At 41.3% G+C, this 20,364-nt stretch overlaps 1 protein-coding gene across 4 annotated transcripts in view; it reads left to right on the top strand.

Moving 5' to 3' along the window:
- Cacna2d3 (calcium voltage-gated channel auxiliary subunit alpha2delta 3) overlaps positions 1-20,364 on the top strand; it is an 812,834-nt gene that overhangs the window by 181,160 nt on the left and 611,310 nt on the right. For all 4 annotated transcript variants that reach the window (XM_075988898.1, XM_075988900.1, XM_075988899.1 and 1 more), the window contains exon 3: positions 1,931-2,047. In XM_075988898.1, the coding sequence (XP_075845013.1) occupies positions 1,931-2,047 (117 nt within the window). The remainder of the gene's footprint in view (positions 1-1,930; positions 2,048-20,364) is intronic.

Below are 20,364 nucleotides of genomic sequence, written 5' to 3'. Positions count from 1 at the left end.
ATCTTGGTTGTCAACTTGGCACACCTGAGAAGAGGGAGACTCAATTGAGGAATTGCCCCCATCAGTGTGGCATTTTCTTGATTGCTAGTTGCTGGAGCAGAGCCGGTGATTCCCCTGGGATGGTGGTCATGGGTTATGTATGGGAGCGAGCTGAGCAGAAGAGAGAACAATCAAGCAAACAGCACCCTCCATGGTTTGTCATTAGCTCCTGCTTCCCGATTCCTGCTCGAGTTCCTGTCCCGATTCCCTCAATGATGGATTGCCATGGGGAAATGGAGTTGAAAGAAATCTCTTGTTCTTTTGATATGCGGCTTATCACAACAACAAGAAGCCACTAGTACAGCAAGTGAGCATGTACCTGTGTGCACAGTCAGAGGGAACCGTAGCCACCTTCTACCTTGGTTTCTTTTTCTATTTTTCCTTTTCTTCTTCTTTAAGGCAAGGTCTCTCACTGACCTGGGGCTTACATGGTCTGTCTTCCTCTCCCAAATGGTGGGATTACAAGCATGTGCCACCCTGCCTGGCGGTAGTGGTGGGATTACAAGTGCGTGCCCCTCTGCCTGGTGGTAGTGGTGGCAATGGGGGTAGCTGTTGCTGCTGCTCTTCTTCTTCCTCTTCCTTTCCTTCTTTCCCCCCTCTTCCCCCCTCTTCTTTATCATTATTATTCATCTGAGTTCTGGAGAGGAAACTCAAATTCTTGTGCTTGCATAGCAAGTACTTTTCTGAGTGAGCTATTTCCTTAGCTGCATTGTGATATTATAGTTTGATCGCATTCATCCTGTAGCTCCCTATTGTTCCCCTCTCCCTCCTGTTAATCTCTCTTCTCTTCCACATGTCTCTTTCTGCTCTCATGTTCCAAAAGAAAGAAACAAAACAAAACAAAACAAACTACAGGCTCCACGTCGAGGGAAAATATGTATTAGTGCATGAACCCAGGGCCATGCAAATGCTAAGCGAGCATCCAGTCACTGAGCTCCACCCCCAGGCTAGCAGGCTGGCACCAGGATTTCTGAGCTCCACCTTAGGCCAGCAGGCCAGCACTAGGCTGAGCACATCTTATTTTGCTTAACACGATGATCTGGTCTCCCGTGTATAATGGATTCTTATAGAAAAGACCATCTTCAATTGAGAAGATGATGAAATCAAGTCCAATCAGCACCCTAGGGCATTCCTTAGATGTGACCAAATTTGATTAGCCAAATTTGATTAGTTTCTTACCTGAGTGATGCTGTGATGCTTCAGCTTCCAGTCAGAGCCAATGTAGTGCGATTTCTAATTGGTCTTAATAATAAAAACCCATAGTCAGATATTAGAGAAGCAGAGCAGACAGTCACTAGTTCTTACTTCTATGAAATCCTCCTACTAAATGGGGTATCCTGTCTCTACATGTCCTCAGACTGAATGTCTTGGGTTCCTGTCTCCTCCCACCTCATATTCCTCTCTGCCCAGCCAATACCTTTCCTGTCTCCACCTCCCTAGAGCTAGGATTAAAGACATGTGACTCCCAAGTACTGTGATTAAAGGTGTAAGCCACCACTACCTGGCTGTTTCTCTTTGAGACTGGATCAATCTAGAATAGCCCAAGGTAGCCTTGAACTCATAGAAATCTATCTGCCTCTGCCTCCCTAATGCTGGGGATTAAAGGTGTGTGCCACCACTGAATGGCCTCTATGGCTAAGTAGTGGCTAGCTCTGCCCTCTGATCTATAGGCAAACTTTGTTATAGCACAAACAAAATATCACCACAACCAGACTCAATTTTCATGTTTCTCTCTGCTTGATTTTGTAGTTGTGAAATGTATCCTACCATCTCCAACCCCAACAGACATGGTGTTGATAAAGTTTTATTTCTGTATCCATCAGGGGAAATCATGCATGAGGTCCCTTAGAGTCAATTCTTTCTAATGATGCCAATGCCCCTCTCGTTACAGAAATACAAGGAGTATGAGAAAGATGTTGCCATTGAAGAAATTGATGGTCTCCAACTGGTGAAGAAGCTGGCTAAGAACATGGAGGAAATGTTTCACAAGAAGTCTGAGGCAGTGAGGGTAAGTCTTCCAAGGTCTGCACTATGTTGTCCAAAGACACACAGACAGCCAGCTTTTGGGGACTGTCACTGATTAACCGAAACTTGCCAAGTTTGCCCATTGCATGGATGCTCTTACCTTTCTTTATTCTGGTGACCATGAAAAGTAGTTCTGCATTGCACTCTTCACATATGGGACTCCGAGGCTTGTCTTTATCTTTGGATGTGAGACCTTCAGCACAGGGGCTGCAAAGGAAGGGTTCCCAACTCTGATGTGCTCACTAACTTCTCAGGGTTACTCAGGGGGACGCTGTGGTTCACTGGACAAGAGAGAGATAAAGCATTGTTAGAAAAATGATTGCCACAGTGTGAAGCTGAATGAATACCTTGGTGGGCCAGATGAAGTCTGGAAGAAGTTGGATGTTCTCCTGGCTTTATTGGACCCTTACTGAGATTACAATGTTTGTATTGATCCAAGCAGCTCACTGAAATTTAATATCAGCCATATGAAGGGAATTGCAGCATATATGGTTTTTGTTGTTTTTATTGCTAAGTTGACTTCCTACTTTATTTTTCACTGTTGACCAATCAGGGCATCTTAGGTTCATTTTTGTGGTGTGTGAGTAATGTGGTATCCTATATTAAAGCCATATTGATATACGGTTGCAAGGAAAACTGCTACCCAATGGGTCTTTCATTCCTGTGTCTACTTGGCTTGATTTTTCAATTTTAATGATCTTCTCCAGTAGCACTTTGTTAGAAACGATCACTCCTTACTTTAACTTTTCTCATGCTGCATTACCAAACCAATTTTCTCAAAGTATTTCTGCCCAAAGTAGATAATCTCACATTTCTGTCTATTAACAATTTCATTTATTTTGGGTCTTTGTATGAGCATGAGTGAGCTTGACCTGGGTATAAAACCTTTCTTGTCACTTAGTAGGTATTGCTCTTTGGACAAGAAGTCATTGTGAGCCTTAATTTCTCATCTGCAGAACAGGGCACCCTCAACACCTGAGGAGGAACATGACAAAGCTTGTTCTTGGTGCAGGCCCTGCAGGGAGAGGTGCTCAGTAAATGGAAACCAGTACTGTGAGCCAGCTCACTGATAAAGGCTTCTTGATGGATGCCCTGAAGAGCCTCGAAGGGAGATTCTTTTAGATGCCACAAACATGGTGTACCAGTAGTATTGTGGAAGCTGCTTGGTGGTCTTCGACCTGTCTTATGTCCTTGCCTTGAAGCATCTGAGAGGAATCTTACAATAAAGAGTGGGCTCAGGGCATGCATGCTAAGCAAGCCACACACCACTGAGTTACATCCCCAGGCCAGCTTTCGTCTGTCTGAGTATGGCTCATTTTTTCCCTAATGGGCATGGCAGCTTGGTAGCCATTCAGACATCAGAAGCAGAACCCTGAAGTAAGGATACTAATTAAGGGCTGGAGAGATGGCTTGGGAGTTAAGAGTATTTGCTACTCTTGTGGAGGACCTGGGTGTGGTTCTGAACATCCAGAAGATAGCTCAAAACAACCTTGACCTTCATTTCCAGAGGATCCCACACTTTCTTCTGAACTATGCAGGCGTTATATGGCCGTGATGCACACACGTACATGTAGGTAAAACACAAAAACACATAAACATAATAAATATTTTAAAAGAATAATAATTTTACACCATTATAATGAGTTCTTGTTTACAAAATGGATGTTTCTTGGGTAGAACTTTTAGAATATATTGGAAAAAAAACAAAGCAAGGTCTATCAGATGCTTTTGTCATCGCTCTGACCAAGTAGCAAATGAATCTTGAAGGAAGGGATTGCTTTGGCTCCCAGTTTGGGGGACCCAGTCCAGTATAGTGGAGAAGTCTGGTAGCAGTCATGTGGGGTAGCTAGTCAATGGGTACCTGCAGTCAGGAAGGAGAGAACGGGTCAGGGAGGGGATTGCTGGTGCTCAATTTGCTGCTTTGTTTTTATCCAGTCTAGAACTGTAGCCCAGAGAATAGTGTCACCTAGATGTTGAGGGAACCCAGAGAATGGAGTCACCTAGACGTGGAGGGGACCCAGAGAATGATGTCACCTAGACGTGGAGGGGACCCAGAGAATGGTATCACCTAGACGTGGAGGGGACCCAGAGAATGGTATCACCTAGACGTGGAGGGGACCCAGAGAATGATGTCACCTAGACGTGGAGGGGACCCAGAGAATGCTGTCACCTAGATGTGCAGGGGACCCAGAGAATGGTGTCACCTAGACGTGGAGGGGACCCAGAGAATGATGTCAACTAGACGTGGAGGGGACCCAGAGAATGGTGTCACCTAGACGTGGAGGGGACCCAGAGAATGATGTCACCTAGACGTGGAGGGGACCCAGAGAATGGTGTCACCTAGACGTGGAGGGGACCCAGAGAATGGTGTCACCTAGACGTGGAGGGGACCCAGAGAATGGTGTCATCTAGACGTGGAGGGGACCCAGAGAATGGTGTCACCTAGACGTGGAGGGGACCCAGAGAATGGTATCTTCTAGACGTGGAGGGGACCCAGAGAATGGTGTCACCTAGACGTGGAGGGGACCCAGAGAATGGTGTCACCTAGACGTGGAGGGGACCCAGAGAATGGTGTCACCTAGACCTAGACGTGGAAGGGACCATCCCACTTCAGTAAATCAGTCCTGAAATCTCGTCCCCCACAAGCCCAGATGTCTCTCATTTAGATGATCCTAGATTCTGCCAAGCTGAGAATCAAGATTGACTGTCACACATAGAGAAAGTATCATCTGGAATTGTGACCATGTGCTTTATAGTCTTTTTCCTTTGTCTGTTCTGTTTATGTGCTTGTATTTTTTTTTTCAATTTGAAAATTAAGGCACCTGTTCTCCTTATAATCCAGCTTTTTATCCTTTCTTTCAACCGCCCCTTGGTAATTTCTCACGTAATTGTGTTTTGTGGTTTCCTTAGGTAGCTGACATGTTTATTAATTGATTCCACTGCTTCTGCTTCTACCTATTTGTACATTTAAGTTGTTTGCAAGTTTTGAAATCAATATTAGTGCTGTGAATTTTTATGCATATCAATAATAAATCAAGCAATCTAGTGGTGGGCATCCCTTTAAGGATTTTGCCAATATTCACGTATCTTGTCTTTACCATAGCCCACGATGGAGGTTTTCGTGCCATCTGCAGTTCACAAAGGGGACATGAAGAGGTAGATGCTATGTATTCTCTACAGTTACATTGAGTTTGGGGCTCCAGGTCACCAGAGCCCACATTTTTCATCACCTCCATATACCTGGTGTCCTAGACAACACACTATATTCTTAATAGGAAACTCCAAATCTGAAGGCATCTAAAATGTTCTGAACCTACTTTAAAGTTATTTGTGTTTAAATTTTTTTTTGTTTTTTTTTTAAGATTATGTTAGTTTACAACTCCTCCAAGCAGTGTATGAGTACTGTTTTCTTGAGTCATCCTTGTATATATTAATATGAATATACATAATATTTTCCTTATATATGTTATTGTTTTTACTTTATCATTTTACTCTTTAGTATCCCAGTTTTGTAGTCTATGTATGTGTGTGTATGTATGTTTGTGGGGGAACACAGGTGGCACCGTGTTCATGTGGAGGTTAGAGGTCAACTTGCAGCAATCAATTCTTTCTTGGGTCCCAGGGATCAAATTCTGATGGCCAGGCCTGACAACATGTGCCTTTATCTGCTGAGCTATCTTTCCCAAGGGTTGTTTCTGTTTTTGTTATTTGGTTATGATTATATTTTTGAGGCTAGGTCTCTCTGTGCAGTCCAGACTCCCCACAGGCCTTGAACTCAAGTGATGCTCTGCCCCGGGCTCCCAAGTTCTGGGATCACAGGTGTGTTGGGGGCTATTGTTTCCAGGTGTGTGACTTTTGTTTATGCTGCATTTGTTTAACTCTCTGAAGCTCTGTTCCTGTACTTGTCTAAAACACCTGATGTCCTAATAAAGAGCTGACCAGCCAATAGCAAGGCAGGAACAAGGATAGGCAGGGCTGGCAGACAAAGAGTATAATTCATAGACGTGTCTGGGAGGAAAGAGAAAAGGTGCAAGAGAACAAGGAGAGGAGGCATCGGGGCCAGTGGCCCAGCCCCCCAACCAGTCACGGAGTAAGAAGAAAGGTATACAGAAATAGAAAGATAAAAGCCCAGAGGCAAAAGGTAGTCAGAATAATTTAAGAAAAGCTAGCAAGAAACAAGCCAAGCTAAGGCCAGGTATTTATAACTAATAATAAGCCTCTGTGTGTGTTTTGCTGGGGAGCTTGGTGGTAGGGACCCCCCCAAAAAAGCCCAACCAGTAAAACAATGCAACACAGGTGTGTAACCACACCTGGCTCTGTTTTCAACACTAGTGGCAGCATTATCAGTCTGAGTGAGGAAAAAAACCGTTTTCATTTGCATCTCTTGGTACATCACAGAGTTTTAGGGAAGAATAGACTGTAAATAGCCATTCATTCTGTCTGTGCCCTTGATAGACACGAGAGGCCTGGTGTCCGTTGGGGCCCTTGAGGGCCTGCACACGTAGGGTACTCCCTGGCGGAAGCACCGTATCCAGGACTCTGACCCTTTGCAGTGCATGCAGCCTGGGCTGTAGACATACTAACCGGGATCTCTATCCTGCACCAAGATGGAGAGCTGGGGAGGACAGCTGAGCAGTCCCCATGGATCGCTTGTCCTCTCATACCTCTCTGGAGCCGTGCGAGAGTATGTGCTTCCGGGTTAACTGAGCGCAGGATGCACCTGGCCGGGTACCAGGCCGTGATGCCCTTTAGGTTTGTGTCAACGCCAGGAGTTATCATTGTCCTAGAAATGAGCAAGAGACGGAACTGTGTAAGATCACTTGCTTAGGTCACACTCCAGGGAGCAGTGAGTTTAGGTTTTGCATCTTCAAAGAAAGAGTACAGCTGTGTTGCTCGTCCCTGCCTAGTCTAACACCTGACAAACAGCACCGTGCATATCCACACACCTCTGGGTAAGGCTCCTCCGTCCTGTGAGCATGCGACAGAAGGAGTTCTGGTGCTGCCGGAAGCACCTGGGTGGGGACAGGAGGAAGCAGGAACTGGCTTCAGCCTCTCAGTATTGCCTATTTTGAAACAATTTTGTCTTAAATTAGTGGCATAAAAAAGAAAGATTTGATATGGCTGATGTTGTTTCTTTGAGGAGAAAAACGAAAGTACCCTGTTTGAATAGAAGGGTTCTCAGGATAAGGTCAGCCCGCACACTCTGAAATGTGCATTTCTATATTGAAAAATACACACACAGAGACCCAGTGTGAACAGACTGGATGTTGTTGCATCTTGGAAATCGCACCCATCTTTCTGTGTTTCTTCTCACCCCTAGAACTTTTATTTTTATTGTGCTACTGATCCAGGACTACTTGCCTCCCAAGCAGTGTTTTCTCACTAACTTTTAGCTTCCTGTGGTTTTATCTGGATGTTGGTTCAGACCCCCTGGTGATCCATGTACCCCTGTTGGCAGCAGTTACAAGTCAAGGAAGTCATGACTGGGATTCTTCATAATATAATGACACCTTGCATCCCCAGCAGGAATCTACCTCTTGCGATCTAAGCATTGGAGGAGCCAAAGACCTCAAGTTTGTATTGGAGCCACCGTTTCCAGTACGTCACTGGTATGATCGAATCAGAAAGGAGTATGTTCCTTTGCCAGAAATCTCACCAGGTGGCACAAATCTAATTGGTCTTATAAAAAAAAACATACCCAGAGTAGCCAGCCACTAGAGTTCTTACCTCTATCAACTCTTCAGAGTGAAGGGGGCAAGGTCCTGATTCCACAAACCCTAAGACTGAACACTCTCAGTTCCTGTTTCCTCCTGCCTTGTATTCCTCTCTCCTTCCAGCCATATCAGTCCTGTCTCCACCTCCCTAGTGATGAGATGAAAGGCTTGGATCCCAAGTGTTGGGATCACCTTTGTGTGAGCTCTGTTTCTCTTTTAGACTGAGTCAATCTCATGCAGTCTTGGTAGCCTTGAACTCACAGAGATCCATCTGCCACTGCCTCCTGTGTGCAGGGATTCAAAGTGTGTGCCATCAAGGCCTGGCCTTAACTAGTGTGACTAGCTCTGCACTGTGTTCTTCAGGCAAGCTTTGTTACAACACAAACAAAATGTAAACAGAGACAATGGGCCAGGAACTGAACAGGTGTTAGGATTGTCATTTACCCCAATGCCCCTGCCACACCTCTAGTAATTTGTATCAAATCGGATCCTGGGGTCCTTCATTCATGCTTCATGTTGCCCTGTGCTTATTGGTCCGATGTCATTCATCATTTAAGAGCACATACAAGGAAAACCTTGGTTGCAAACAATGCGAAATATTAAAACTACCACTGACATGTGGAGTACCTTAAACTGTCTGTAGCCGTAGGCTGCCTTTGGCCTTTGTAGGTAGATTTCACGAGCCCTGGGGAGACTGGACTCCAGTAACCCAGCCCTTTAACACACACACACACCCCGCCTGTCATCTCCGGGCTGTTGAACAATGTTGTTCTTTTTCTATGTTTCCCTGGCTTGATTTCATCAATCTCCTCCATCACTTTGGCCAGTGATTAGCTGAATCAGAGTGATTTTATCATGCTCAGGCCTGATTTGAATTCTTCTCCACTGTGCAATTATCCTATCATAGAAAGTCCTATTTTTCTGCCAGTCAGATGTCTGAGGTAAATGTGAAACCCAAAGTGGCCTGCCCATTAAATAACCTCTGTCATACGGCTGGTAATGGACTACACGCAACTTTGTTTTTTGGACTGGCAAATTATAAATAACCTTAGCCTCCATAATTGCCATTAACATAATGGTGCCATCATCCTGACAGCTTTTCTTAACTCTATTTTCTAGCTCATTTTAATGCCATGGGTAGTTTGAATAATTTTTGTAAATCCACTCAAAGGTTAGCTCCGGGTTGTTTGAAGGAACAAGGCTGGCTCTTGCTTTTGTGCACAGAAGTTACATGCATGTCGTTATTTCTCCATTTTTCTATTCAGATATGAATATATACAACTCCCCAGCCCTCAGTGGATGCTGCTGAGTGGCTTCTATCAAGTTTCTGCTTCCTTTAAATGGTCAAGAAGTGGAATCAATTTGCTTTTAGTTCATCAGCATCTCAAGGAGTCTTTCCAAATGCTGGATTTAGCAGAAATAAGTGCATCTGTCTCCCGCAAGTGACACACTCCCGCTGGGCCATTCTAAGTGACACCTGTTCTGCTTGTCTATGACAGAAGTCAGGACTTGTTTGAGATATTTACAGAAGGCAGATTTGGCATGGCTCCCCTAGCTGCCGAGCAGCTCATGGGGAAAAAAGTACCCTGTTTTGAGGGGAGGAAGAAAGCAATGGATAAGCTTTTACCTGGTCTTGGTTATGTGGGCAGGCAACCCCCAGCCTTCGTCTTTCGGATCCTGCCCTTCACTGGGAGCCACCAAAACTGTCAATCACCTAGAGGCATCTGCTCTCGCTCCAGGGAACTCTGAGTAGGCAGAGCCACTGTGGAGTGTTTGTGATTCTTAGGCTCACCCTTGTTTCTGAAATGAGGCATCTGCAGAGTGGCTTTTCCCCTGGGTCATACGGAGACACTCTGCCTTCACCTTCTAGATCTGGGCTGACTTGCAGCATTCTCCCCCATTTTCTCAGAGGTCCTGGTTTCTACAAAAGGTGGGGTTGACTTCATGCTTCTTCCTATAGAGTTTAGACACCCAGAAACTTAATCGCATCCCTGGGAGAGGGTGTGGATGTGGAAAAATGTAGTGCCCATTTGGTAGACCGTAGAAGCAGAACATTTATTATTGAGATAATCTGAAATACCTGACAGTGAATGCCAATGAAGACTGGCAAGAGACATAGAAAGCAAATTTCAACTATACTCATGGCATGAAGAGTTTGTTGTTTTCGAAACTTTGGAGGAGATATTTAATAAATGCCCCAAACCACTCAGTAGCTCATTGCTGCAAATAAACCTAATCCTTTTGCCTTCTGATTTCCACTGGTAAAATGAGAAATTGGGCACTTGAAAGGTGTTTTGCTTAAAAACATACACGCTCTTCTCGGAAGAACTAAAGGAGACTAGACTCTGTGTTCAGGTCTCCTTCCTCCAGCTCCCCGCTGTTCATTGTGGAACTGACTCCTATTATAGCGGTGCAGTGGAAAGTAATTGCTCTTGTACAGTAATTCAATTTCAATGCATTCACGCGTCAGTTCCCTGATAGGAGCTTATCCGGAGAAGCCTCGGACCTGAAAGCTTTTTATCTAGAAATTCCACATGCCATGAGTCGCCTTTCCTAGGTAACAGATATCAGTATTTGCATTTAATAAACATTTACCTTCTCAGAAAAATAGATTTCTTTCCCTTCCAGAAGAGATTTGCACCAGTCTTCCAAGAAGCCCGAGGGTACTATTAAAGGAACTTTCTTTAGCCATTTTCTGACCATCGCATGACTACATAGGTAGGATTATAAAACGCATCTGCACTGCTATGTAAATATACACTCCACAGCACACAGGATGCTAGAGATAGCTAAGGCAGGCTCTAGCAGCAGCAGGAGCCAGGAGTGGTTCATTTCTGTGGGCTAGAATGAATACTTCTGACTTCAGAACTCATCCTTGTAGATGCTGAGAACTGTGGATGGGACACGGGTTCCAAAAGGTGTCCGTTAAGTTGGGAATGAAATGTACAACTTGATTGATAATTTCTACATTGTTTCAGTAGAAGGCCACACATTTTAGAATATCTGAGCAGTACAGACTGGACACAGTTGGTAAAATTGAGGGAGGGAAAGAAAGAAGGTAAGGAAGGAGGGAAGGAAACATAAAGTTGGGTGCCCAGGGAAGCAAGTTGTGTCTAGCATCAGTTGGGGGAGAGAATAAATGTAATCAAAACACATACAAAATTCTCAAAAATTAAATTTAGAAATTAGTACATTGAAAGGCACAGGAAGGGAAATCTTGATAAGTATTCCTGCTTCCCCTTTGTAGATGCCGAGTCCCCAGAATCTGGACTCGCCAGATACCGGTGCAACACTGTCAGGCCCCGCCAATGAATGGAGCTGAGCTTAAGCTAATTTTATGTGAGCACTGTTTATTTATTTATTTGAGACCATGTTTCTCTGTAGTTTTGGAGCCTATCCTGGAACTAGTTCTCGCAGACCAGGCTGGCCTCAAACTCACAAATATCCACCTTCCTCTGCCTCCCGAGTGCTGGGATTAAAGGTGTGCACCACCACTGCCCGGCCGCACTTGTTTTATTTTATTTTTTATTGATATTTATTGAGCTCTATATTTTTCTCTGCTCCCCTACCTGCCTCTCCCCTTCAACCCTCCCCCAAAGTCCCCATGCTCCCAATTTACTCAGGAGATCTTGTCTTTTTATACTTCCTATGTAGATCTATGTAAGTCTCTCTTAGTGTCCTCATTGTTGTCTAAGTTCTCTGGGATTGTGGTTTGTAGGCTGGCTTTCTTTGCTTTATGTTTAAAAACCACCTATGAGTGAGTACATGTGATAATTGTCTTTCTGTGTCTGGGTCACCTCACTCAAAATAATGTTTTCTAGCTCCATCCATTTTACTGCAAAATTTAAGATATTATTAGTTTTTTTGCTGTGTAGTACTCCATTGTGTAAATGTACCACATTTTTCTTATCCATTTTTTGGTCTAGGGGCATTTAGGTTGTTTCCAGGTTCTGGCTATGACAAACAAAGCTGCTACGAACATAGTTGAGCACATGTCCTTGTGGCACAAATGAGCATCCTTAGGATATATACCCAAAAGTGGTATTACTGGGTCTTGAGGAAGGTTGCTTTCTACTTTTCTGAGAAATTGCCACACTGACATCCAAATGGGTTGTACCAGCTTGAATTTCCACCAGCAATGCATAAGTGTTCCCTTTCCCCCACAACCTCTCCAGCATAAGTTGTCATCAGTGTTTTTGATCTTGGCCATTCTTACAGGTGTACGATGAAATCTCAGAGTTGTTTTGATTTGCATTTCTCTGACGACTAAGGATGTTAAACATTTCCTTAAGTGTCTTTCAGCCATTTTAGGTTCCTCTGTTGAGAATTCTCTGTTTAGGTCTTTACTCTATTTTTTTTTTGTTGGATTATGTGTTGTTTTGGTGTCCAATTTCTTGAGTCCTTTGTATATTTTGGAGATCAGACCTCTGTCTGATGTAGGGTTAGTGAAGATCTTTTCCCATTTTGTAGGCTGCTGTTTTGTCTTGTTGACCATGTCCTTTGCTTTACAGAAGCTTTTGAGTTTTAGGAGGTCCAATTTACTAATTGTTTCTCTCAGTGTCTGTGCTGCTGAGGTTATCTTTAAGAAGTGGTTCCCTGTGCCAATGCGTTCAAATGTACTTTGTAATTTCTCTTCTATAAGGTTCAGTGTGGCTGGCTTTATGTTGAGGTCTTTGATCCATTTGGACTTGAGTTTTGTGCATGGTGATAGATAGATAGATAGATAGATAGATAGATAGATAGATAGATAGATAGATGGATAGATAGACAGACAGACAGATAGATAGTCTATTTTCTATTCTTCTACAGTTGATATCCAGTTATGCCAGCACCACTTGTTAAATATGCTTTCTTTTTTTTTTCATTTAATATTTTTTGCTTCCTTGTCAAAAATCAGGTGTTCAAAGATGTGTGGATTAATATCTAGGTCTTCTATTTCGTTCCATTGGTCCTCCTGTCTTTTCTTATGCCAATACCAGGCTGTTTTCAGTACTGTAACTCTGTAGTAGAGTTTGAAGTCAGGAATTGTGATGCCTCCAGAAGTTCTTTTATTGTACAGAATTGTTTTGGCTATCCTGGGTTTTTTGCTTTTCCATATGAAGTTGAGTACCCTTCTTTTGAGGTCTTTGAAGAATTTTGCTGAGATTTTGATGGGCATTGTGTTGAATCTGTCAATTGCTTTTGGTAAGATTGCCATTTTTAATATTAATTCTGCCTACCTAAGAGCATGAAAGTTCTTTCTACTTTCTGGTGCCCTCTTCAATTTCTTTCTTCAAAGAAAAAAGTTCTTAAAGTTCTTGTTATACAAGTCTTCCACTTGTTTGGTTAGAGTTACTCCGAGATATTTTATGCTATTTGTGGTTATTGTGAAGGGTGTTTATTCTCTGATTTCTTCCCCAGCCCTTTTATCATCTGTGTACAGGAAGGCTACTGATTTATCTGAGTTAATCATGTATCTTGCTACATTGCTGAAAGTGTTTATGAGTTGTAGAAGTTCCTTGGTAGAATTTTTGGGATCACTTATGTAAACTATATTATCAGAAAATAGTGAGAGTTTGACTTCTTCTTTTCCAATTTGTATCCCCTTGATCTCCCTTTAGTGTCTTATTGCTCTAGCTAGGAACTCAAGAATGATATTGAATAGATATGGAGAGAGTGGACAACCTTGTCTTGTTCCTGATTTCAGTAGAATTGCTGGGAGTTTCTCTCCATTTAGTTTGATGTTGGCTGTTGGCTTTCTGTATATTGCCTTAATTATGTTTAGATATGTTCCTTGTATCTCTGCTCTCTCTAAGACCTTTATCATAAAGGGGTGTTGTTTTTATTCAAAAGCTTTTTAAACATCTAATGAGATGATCATGTTGTTTTTATTTTTCAGCTTGTTTATATGGCAGATTACGTTGACAGATTTTCATATGTTGAACCATCCCTGCATTTCTGGGATGAAGCTGACTTGATCATGGTGGATGATGGCTCTGATGTGTTCTTGGATTCGATTTGCCAGTATTTTATTTAGTATTTTTACATCAATGTTCATGAGTGAGATTGGTCTGTAATTATCTTTCTTAGTAATGTCTTTCTGTGGTTTGGATATTAGGGTAATTGCAGCCTCATAAAAAGTTTGGCAGAGCCGGGCGGTGGTGGCACACGCCTTTAATCCCAGCACTTGGGAGGCAGAGGCAGGCAGATCTCTGTGAGTTCGAGACCAGCCTGGTCTACAAGAGCTAGTTCCAGGACAGGCTCCAAAGCCACAGAGAAACCCTGTCTCGAAAAACCAAAAATAAATAAATAAATAAATAAATAAATAAATAAAAGAGTTTGGCAATGTTCCTTCTGTTTCTATAGTGTGAAATAATTTAAGGAGTATTGGTATTAGTTTTTCTTTGAAAGTCTTGTATAATTCTGAGCTGAAACCATCTGGTCCTGGGCTTTTCTTGGTTGGAAGACTTTTGATGACTGTTTCTATTTCTTCAGTAGTTATAGGTCTGTTTAATTTGCTTATCTGGTCTTGATTCAATTTTGGTAAGTGATATTTATCCAGAATGTTGTCCATTTCCTTTAAGTTTTCCAATTTTGTGGAGTACATGTTTTCAAATGACCTGACTCTGTATTACCTTCATGTCTACTCTTATGTCTCCCTTTTCATTTCTGATTTTGTTAATTTGAATATTCTCTCTCTGCCTTTTGGTTAGTTTGGTTAGTTTTTCTATTTTGTTGATTTTCTCAAAGAATCAACTCTTTGTTTCATTGATTCTTTGTATTGTTTTCTTTGTTTCTATTTTGTTGATTTCAGCTCTCACTTTGATTATTTCCTGCCGAAAAGTTCTCTTAGGTGAGTTTACTTTTTTTTTGTTCTAAAGTTTTCAAATGTTCTGTTAATTCAATAATGTGGGATTTTTCCAGATTCTTTATGTAGGTGTTTAGTGCTATGAACTTTCCTCTTAACACTGCTTTCATTGTGTCCCATAAATTTGGATGTATATTCTGGTCATTTTCATTGTATTTTAGGAAGTATTTAATTTCTCCCGTTATTTCTTCCTTGACCCATTGATGATTCAGGTGAGGATTGTTTAATTTCCCTGTGTTTGTGGGTTTTATGGAATTAGTATTGCTGTTAACTTCTAGTTTTATACCATGGTGATCTGATAAGGTACATTGGGTTATTCCAATTTTTTTTTTTTGTATTTGTTGAGGTTTGTTTTGTTACCGAGTATGTGGTCAATTTTTGAGAAGGTTCCATGAGGTGCTGAGAAGAAGGTATATTATTTTCTGTTTGGATGAAATATTTTTAGATATCTATTAAGTCCATTTGAGTCATAACATCTGTTATTTCTTTTATTTCTCTGTTCATTTTTTGTCTGATTGACCTGTCCAGTGGTGAGAGGGGAGTGTTGAAGTCTCCCACTATTAGTGTGTGTGGTTTAATGTAAGATTTAATTAAGCTTTAGAAGTGTTTCTTTGATAAATGAGGGTGCCCTTGTATTTGGGCATAGATGTTCAATATTGAAATTTCCTCTTGATGGATTTTTCCTGTGCTTAATATGAAATGACCTTCTTTGTCTCTTTTGACTGATTTTAGCTTGAAGTCTATTTTGTTAGATATTAGGATAGCTATACCTTCTTGTTTCTTAGGTTCATTTCATTGGTATAATTTCCCCAACCTTTTGCTCTGAAACAATGTATGTTTTTGAAGTTGAGATGTGTTTCTTGTATGCAGAAGAAGGATGGATTATGTTTTCATATCCAATCTGTTAGCTTGTGCCTTTTTATAGGTGAGTTGAGTCCATTTACATTAAGAGATATTAATGACTAGTGATTGCTATCTCCTGTTAATTAAGTTTTCATCGTTGGTGATGTTAATTTGTGCATTTTTTCTTTGGGATTTCCTGCTATGAGATCATCAATTGTCTGCATTTTTATTGGTGTAGACATCTTCCTTGGGTTGGAGTTTTCCTTCTAGTATTTTGTGTAGGGCTGGGTTTGTGGCTAGGTATTGGTGAAATCTAGATTTGTTGTGGAATATCTTGTTTTGTCCTTCTATGGTGATTGACAGTTTTGCTGGGTATAGTAGTCTGGGCTGGCATCCATAGTCTCTTATTGTCTGCATAATGCTTGACCATGACCTTCTGGCTTTCATAGTCTCCAATGAGAAGTCAGGTGTAATTCTGATAGGTCTGCCTTTATATGTTACTTGGCCGTTTTTCTTTTCAGCTCTTAATATTCTTTCTTTACTCTGTATATTTAGTGTTTTGATTTTTATGTGGCAAGAGGACATTTTTGGATTTAGTCTATTTGGTGTTATGTAAGCTTCTTGTATCTTCATAGGTATATATTTCTTTAGATAGGGAAAGTTTTCTTCTATGATTTTGTTAAATAAATTTTCTGTGTCTTTGAGTTGAACTTCCTATACTTCTTCTATACCTATTATTCTAAGATTTGCCTTTTAATGGTGTCCCATATTTCCTGGATATTTTGGGTTAAGCTTTTGTTACATTTAATGCTTTCTTTAACTGATGAGTCTATTTCCTCTATTGTATCTTCAGCGCTTGAGATTCTGTCTTCCATTTCTTTTATTCTGCTGTTCATGCTTGCATTTGTGGTTCCTGATCTTTTTCTCACAATTTCTGTTTCTATAATTCCTTCAGCTTATGGTTTTTTATTGTTCCTATTTCAGTTTTCAAGTCCTGAATAGTTTCTTTTATATGCTTGATTTCTTTTTCTAGTTTTTTTTTCAAAGTGATTTGCTAATATCTTCCATTTTTTGTTTGTCTTTTTTCCATTTCTTTAAGGGAATTTCTCATTTCATCTCAAAAAATTTCAAACATTCTCTTTAAGTTATTTTTTAGGTCATTTTCTTCTGGTTCATCCATATTTGGTTGTTCAGGTCTTGCTCTTGTAGGGTCTTTAGGTTTTACTGGTGTAGTGTGTGAACTTACCTTTTCTATTCATCTTTTCCTCTAATAGGTGTGGTTGGGGCTGTCTGAGATTCTGTTGAATAATCTTCTAGGTGCCAGTGAATCCAAAGCTCAGACGGTTGTTCCTTGTGGTATAGTCAGTGTCATAGTTCTAGTTACCCTGTTGGTTACTCTGTGTTCCTGGAGATAGCTCAGTGCTCCTTTGCCTTGCTCTGCTCACTTGCAGTTTGCTGTCTCTGGCCTATTTTGGCCTAGATTGCCAGCTTTGCCCTGTCTTCGTAAATTCTTGTCTGGATCCCCTCCTGCAGAAGTCCCTGGCTTGGAGTTGAACCTGTTTTTGTGGAGATCGCTTACTCTGGATCTGGTAGCTGGCTCAATCCTGATTCGCCAATGTCCTGGCACTGGGTTTGCTCCTGGCTTCTGCTCCTGGTGGAGCTTGTTTCCTCAGACCCTCCCTGTCCTACGTAGCTCCACTTGTCTATTTTATAAGCCAACTATAAGCCAATTTGAATTGAACCCTTCCAGGGGAAACTTTATAATGTGGAAATACCACATAATATATACATAAGTGTAATGTACAGAAACATAGACACCAATAAGCCAATTTGCTATGAATTTTATGTTAAAGCTTAGTCATAAAACACAGCAAACATTTAAATGAGTGTAAATTTAAATTAGTAATGGAGTAAAATAGATTAAGACAACTAGTCTGTCTGGTTAAACTCTAAACTCTTTTGTTGTTGCTGTTGTCATTTTTGCTTAGATTTTTAAAATGTGTCTTGTGGCTGGGAATGGTGGCACATACCTTTACTCTCAGCAATTGGAGGCAGATTTCTGTGAAGAGCAGAGAAAGCCCCAAGTGAATGTGTAAGCAGTTATAACAGGTCTTTTTTAGACTGATAGCTCCTGAATAATGACATGGAAACTTTTTATTAATTATTAAAGCTTGTCCTCAACTTAGGCATGCACCCAACTAGCTCTTAAAACTTAAATTAACCCATTTATAGTAATATAATCTACACTCTGCCATGTGACTCATTACCCCTCTTTAGTGCTGTATGTCCAACTTCCTCTGAGTTTGGGCTCAGTATTCCTATCTCTCCCTGAAGTCCCACCTATCCTCTTCTGCCTAGCTATTGGCTACTCAGCTCTTTATTAAGCCAATCAGAATGTGCCTAAGGTAGGTAAAGAAGGACAGAAACACATCTTCACACAATGTACAAAAATATTATCCCAACAAGCAGTGGTGACATCGTGAGTGAAGACCTATTATTGATAATGACCAGTGCTTCAGATCTGTGGGAACTAGAAAAGCCTTCTTACAGCTCATGTGCTGGTGTTGACAGAGTGTACAGGAAATATCTACCACAGCTTCTTCTCTTGGATGTTAAAGGCCCAAGTCTACTCTCCAACAGACATCTATTTAAAAAAAATTATTGCCTCTCCCAGCTGTGCTGCAAGTAATGAATTCTAGGATGTGTGTAGTGGATGCCCATCTGCCAAACCAAGAACAGCCTTCCCCATCCCAGCTTTGTTGTATGTTCCTCTGCAATTCCCTCATCTTCTCGTCATTTCAGTCCGATTTCCAGGACCAAGCCCTTCCTAGATGCAGTAGGTCTCTGTGAGTTCTAGGCCAGTTTGGTATACACAGTGTTTTTCAGGCCAGGCAGGGCTGTATAATGAAACTCTGTATCAAAATAAATGGGTAAATAAATAAGTAAGTAAATAAAATTCTCTTGTTTTCTTTTTGTTATTTCAAAACAAGCTTGATAATTAGCTTGTAAGATTGTCTTTTAGATCAAATGGGCTTGAGATAACAACTTTACTGATTTTCTTACATGAAGCAGAGGAAAGCAAAAACCTCCAAATCTAAACTCAGACAACTAGTTGAAAGAAAGAAACCTGAATATTGTAGTCACAAACAAAAATGTTAGATCAGACACAGATGAACAGACCAGCATATTTGTAGTATGTAATATTTATAAGAAAGCAGACTGCTCTCAGCAAAAACAAGGCAAACAATTCACATCTCTATGTCTTTGAGATGTAAAGAGTGACCCAATGAAAGACAAAAAGATCCAAAGGTAAAACTACTTATTCAGATTAGATTAATTTCTTCCCTAATTTTAAGAGCAAGGCTGCAATGAGAGAGGAAAACCTTTAGGAATTAAAATTTCTAATAAAAGCCAGAAAATCTTGCCAGTAGAGTATCTCTGGCATTCCTCAGCAACCCCAGGGAGGGAACCCTGGAACCTCAAACACAGCTTTCTGCTCAGTTTTTGCCCAGTGAGTTTGGATAGTACCAGGATTATGTCTCCCATTAGGGCCTGTCTTAAAAGAGGCAATAGCCATTGCTGCTTTGGAAACAGTTTGCTTCACTTGGGGTTTCTAGAAAAGAGAGTAGATGGACAGAATGATAGACAAGGAGGAGGAAGCCAGGTCAGAGGATAGGAGAGACTAAGAGGTGAGGACATTTGTTTAAGTTTAGTAAAAATTCCCATGCTTGGGAGGCAGAGAAGGAAGGATCACTAGAGCTCACCGACCAGCTAGTCTAACCTAATTGCTGAGGTCTAGGTCAACAAGAGGCTCTACCCCAAAGAAAGTGAATGCTGTTCTTGAGGGCCACTCCTCAGATTGTCTCTGGCCTACACACACACACACACACACACACACACACACACACACACACAAACACACACACACACACACACACTCTCATCCATTCATAAAACGAAACAAAAAAATTGAGAATGTCAAATAGACCTTATTTTAAAAGAACTAGAATGTTCTGCTAATATAACTATCAAATATAAAAACAGCTGAAATACTAAATGGTACTTTCCCCCTTATTATATCCCTCTATTTTGAATTTCTCTCTCCCATTTTCACATCTTTTTTTTTTTCATTCTCTGAAAATGCCAACCTTCTGTGCTAACTGACGGGAATGGTGTTTTGTGTCAGATTTATATACTGCTTGTGGGTACAGGTTCCTTGACCCCACCACAAGGTTACTTCCTCCCATTGTATCTTGGGATTTGAGACATAGAGTGACTATTTTATGTCTGTCTTGGTGGCTGAGCCAGTAGTTTCCATGTAACCCAAGAAAGGTCTTTGTTGTCTTGGAGCTCTCTGTGAGACAGCTGAACACTCCAGGGGCTTCTCCTTGACTCCTCTCCCATCTTGAGCTGGAGGGACAAAGGCGCCTTTTTGTTGGTGTTTGGATGATCATGTACTTGTTCAATTTTTAAACTAAAAATGAGCAAGATGTAACAGGGAAGACACAGAAAACATGATTATCTATTTGAGGAAAGGCAAGCGAAATGGCTGAGTGTTCTAAGACACATACTCTGGCTGGATATTCCAAAACCACTGCCATTCTCTGGGGGAAAAATCAGAAAATAACCAACAGCCATCCCAGAATAAACCAGCTGACCATGGTACAATGCAAGTGGGTTATCCGGGCCCCAGAAAGAGTTCATCAAAATCCACAAGGAAGCAGGGGTGCTTCGGCACAGAAGCCTGTGTTGGTACTTGACGCTACTCTTGCTTTTCTTTATTGTATTGTCCAAGGCTTGTCCTTGGATCTCCATGTTGAATGCCAAAGTCTTGACACAAAACACAGTTATTAACTCAGAGGGATTAAGAGCTCATTTATTATGAACCAGAATGAT

This window comes from Microtus pennsylvanicus, chromosome 10, assembly GCF_037038515.1.
Source record: "Microtus pennsylvanicus isolate mMicPen1 chromosome 10, mMicPen1.hap1, whole genome shotgun sequence".
Classification (NCBI taxonomy): Eukaryota; Metazoa; Chordata; class Mammalia; order Rodentia; family Cricetidae; genus Microtus; species Microtus pennsylvanicus.
The sequence above is the reverse complement of the archived record's forward strand: the minus strand, read 5'-3'. Positions and strand labels throughout refer to the sequence as shown.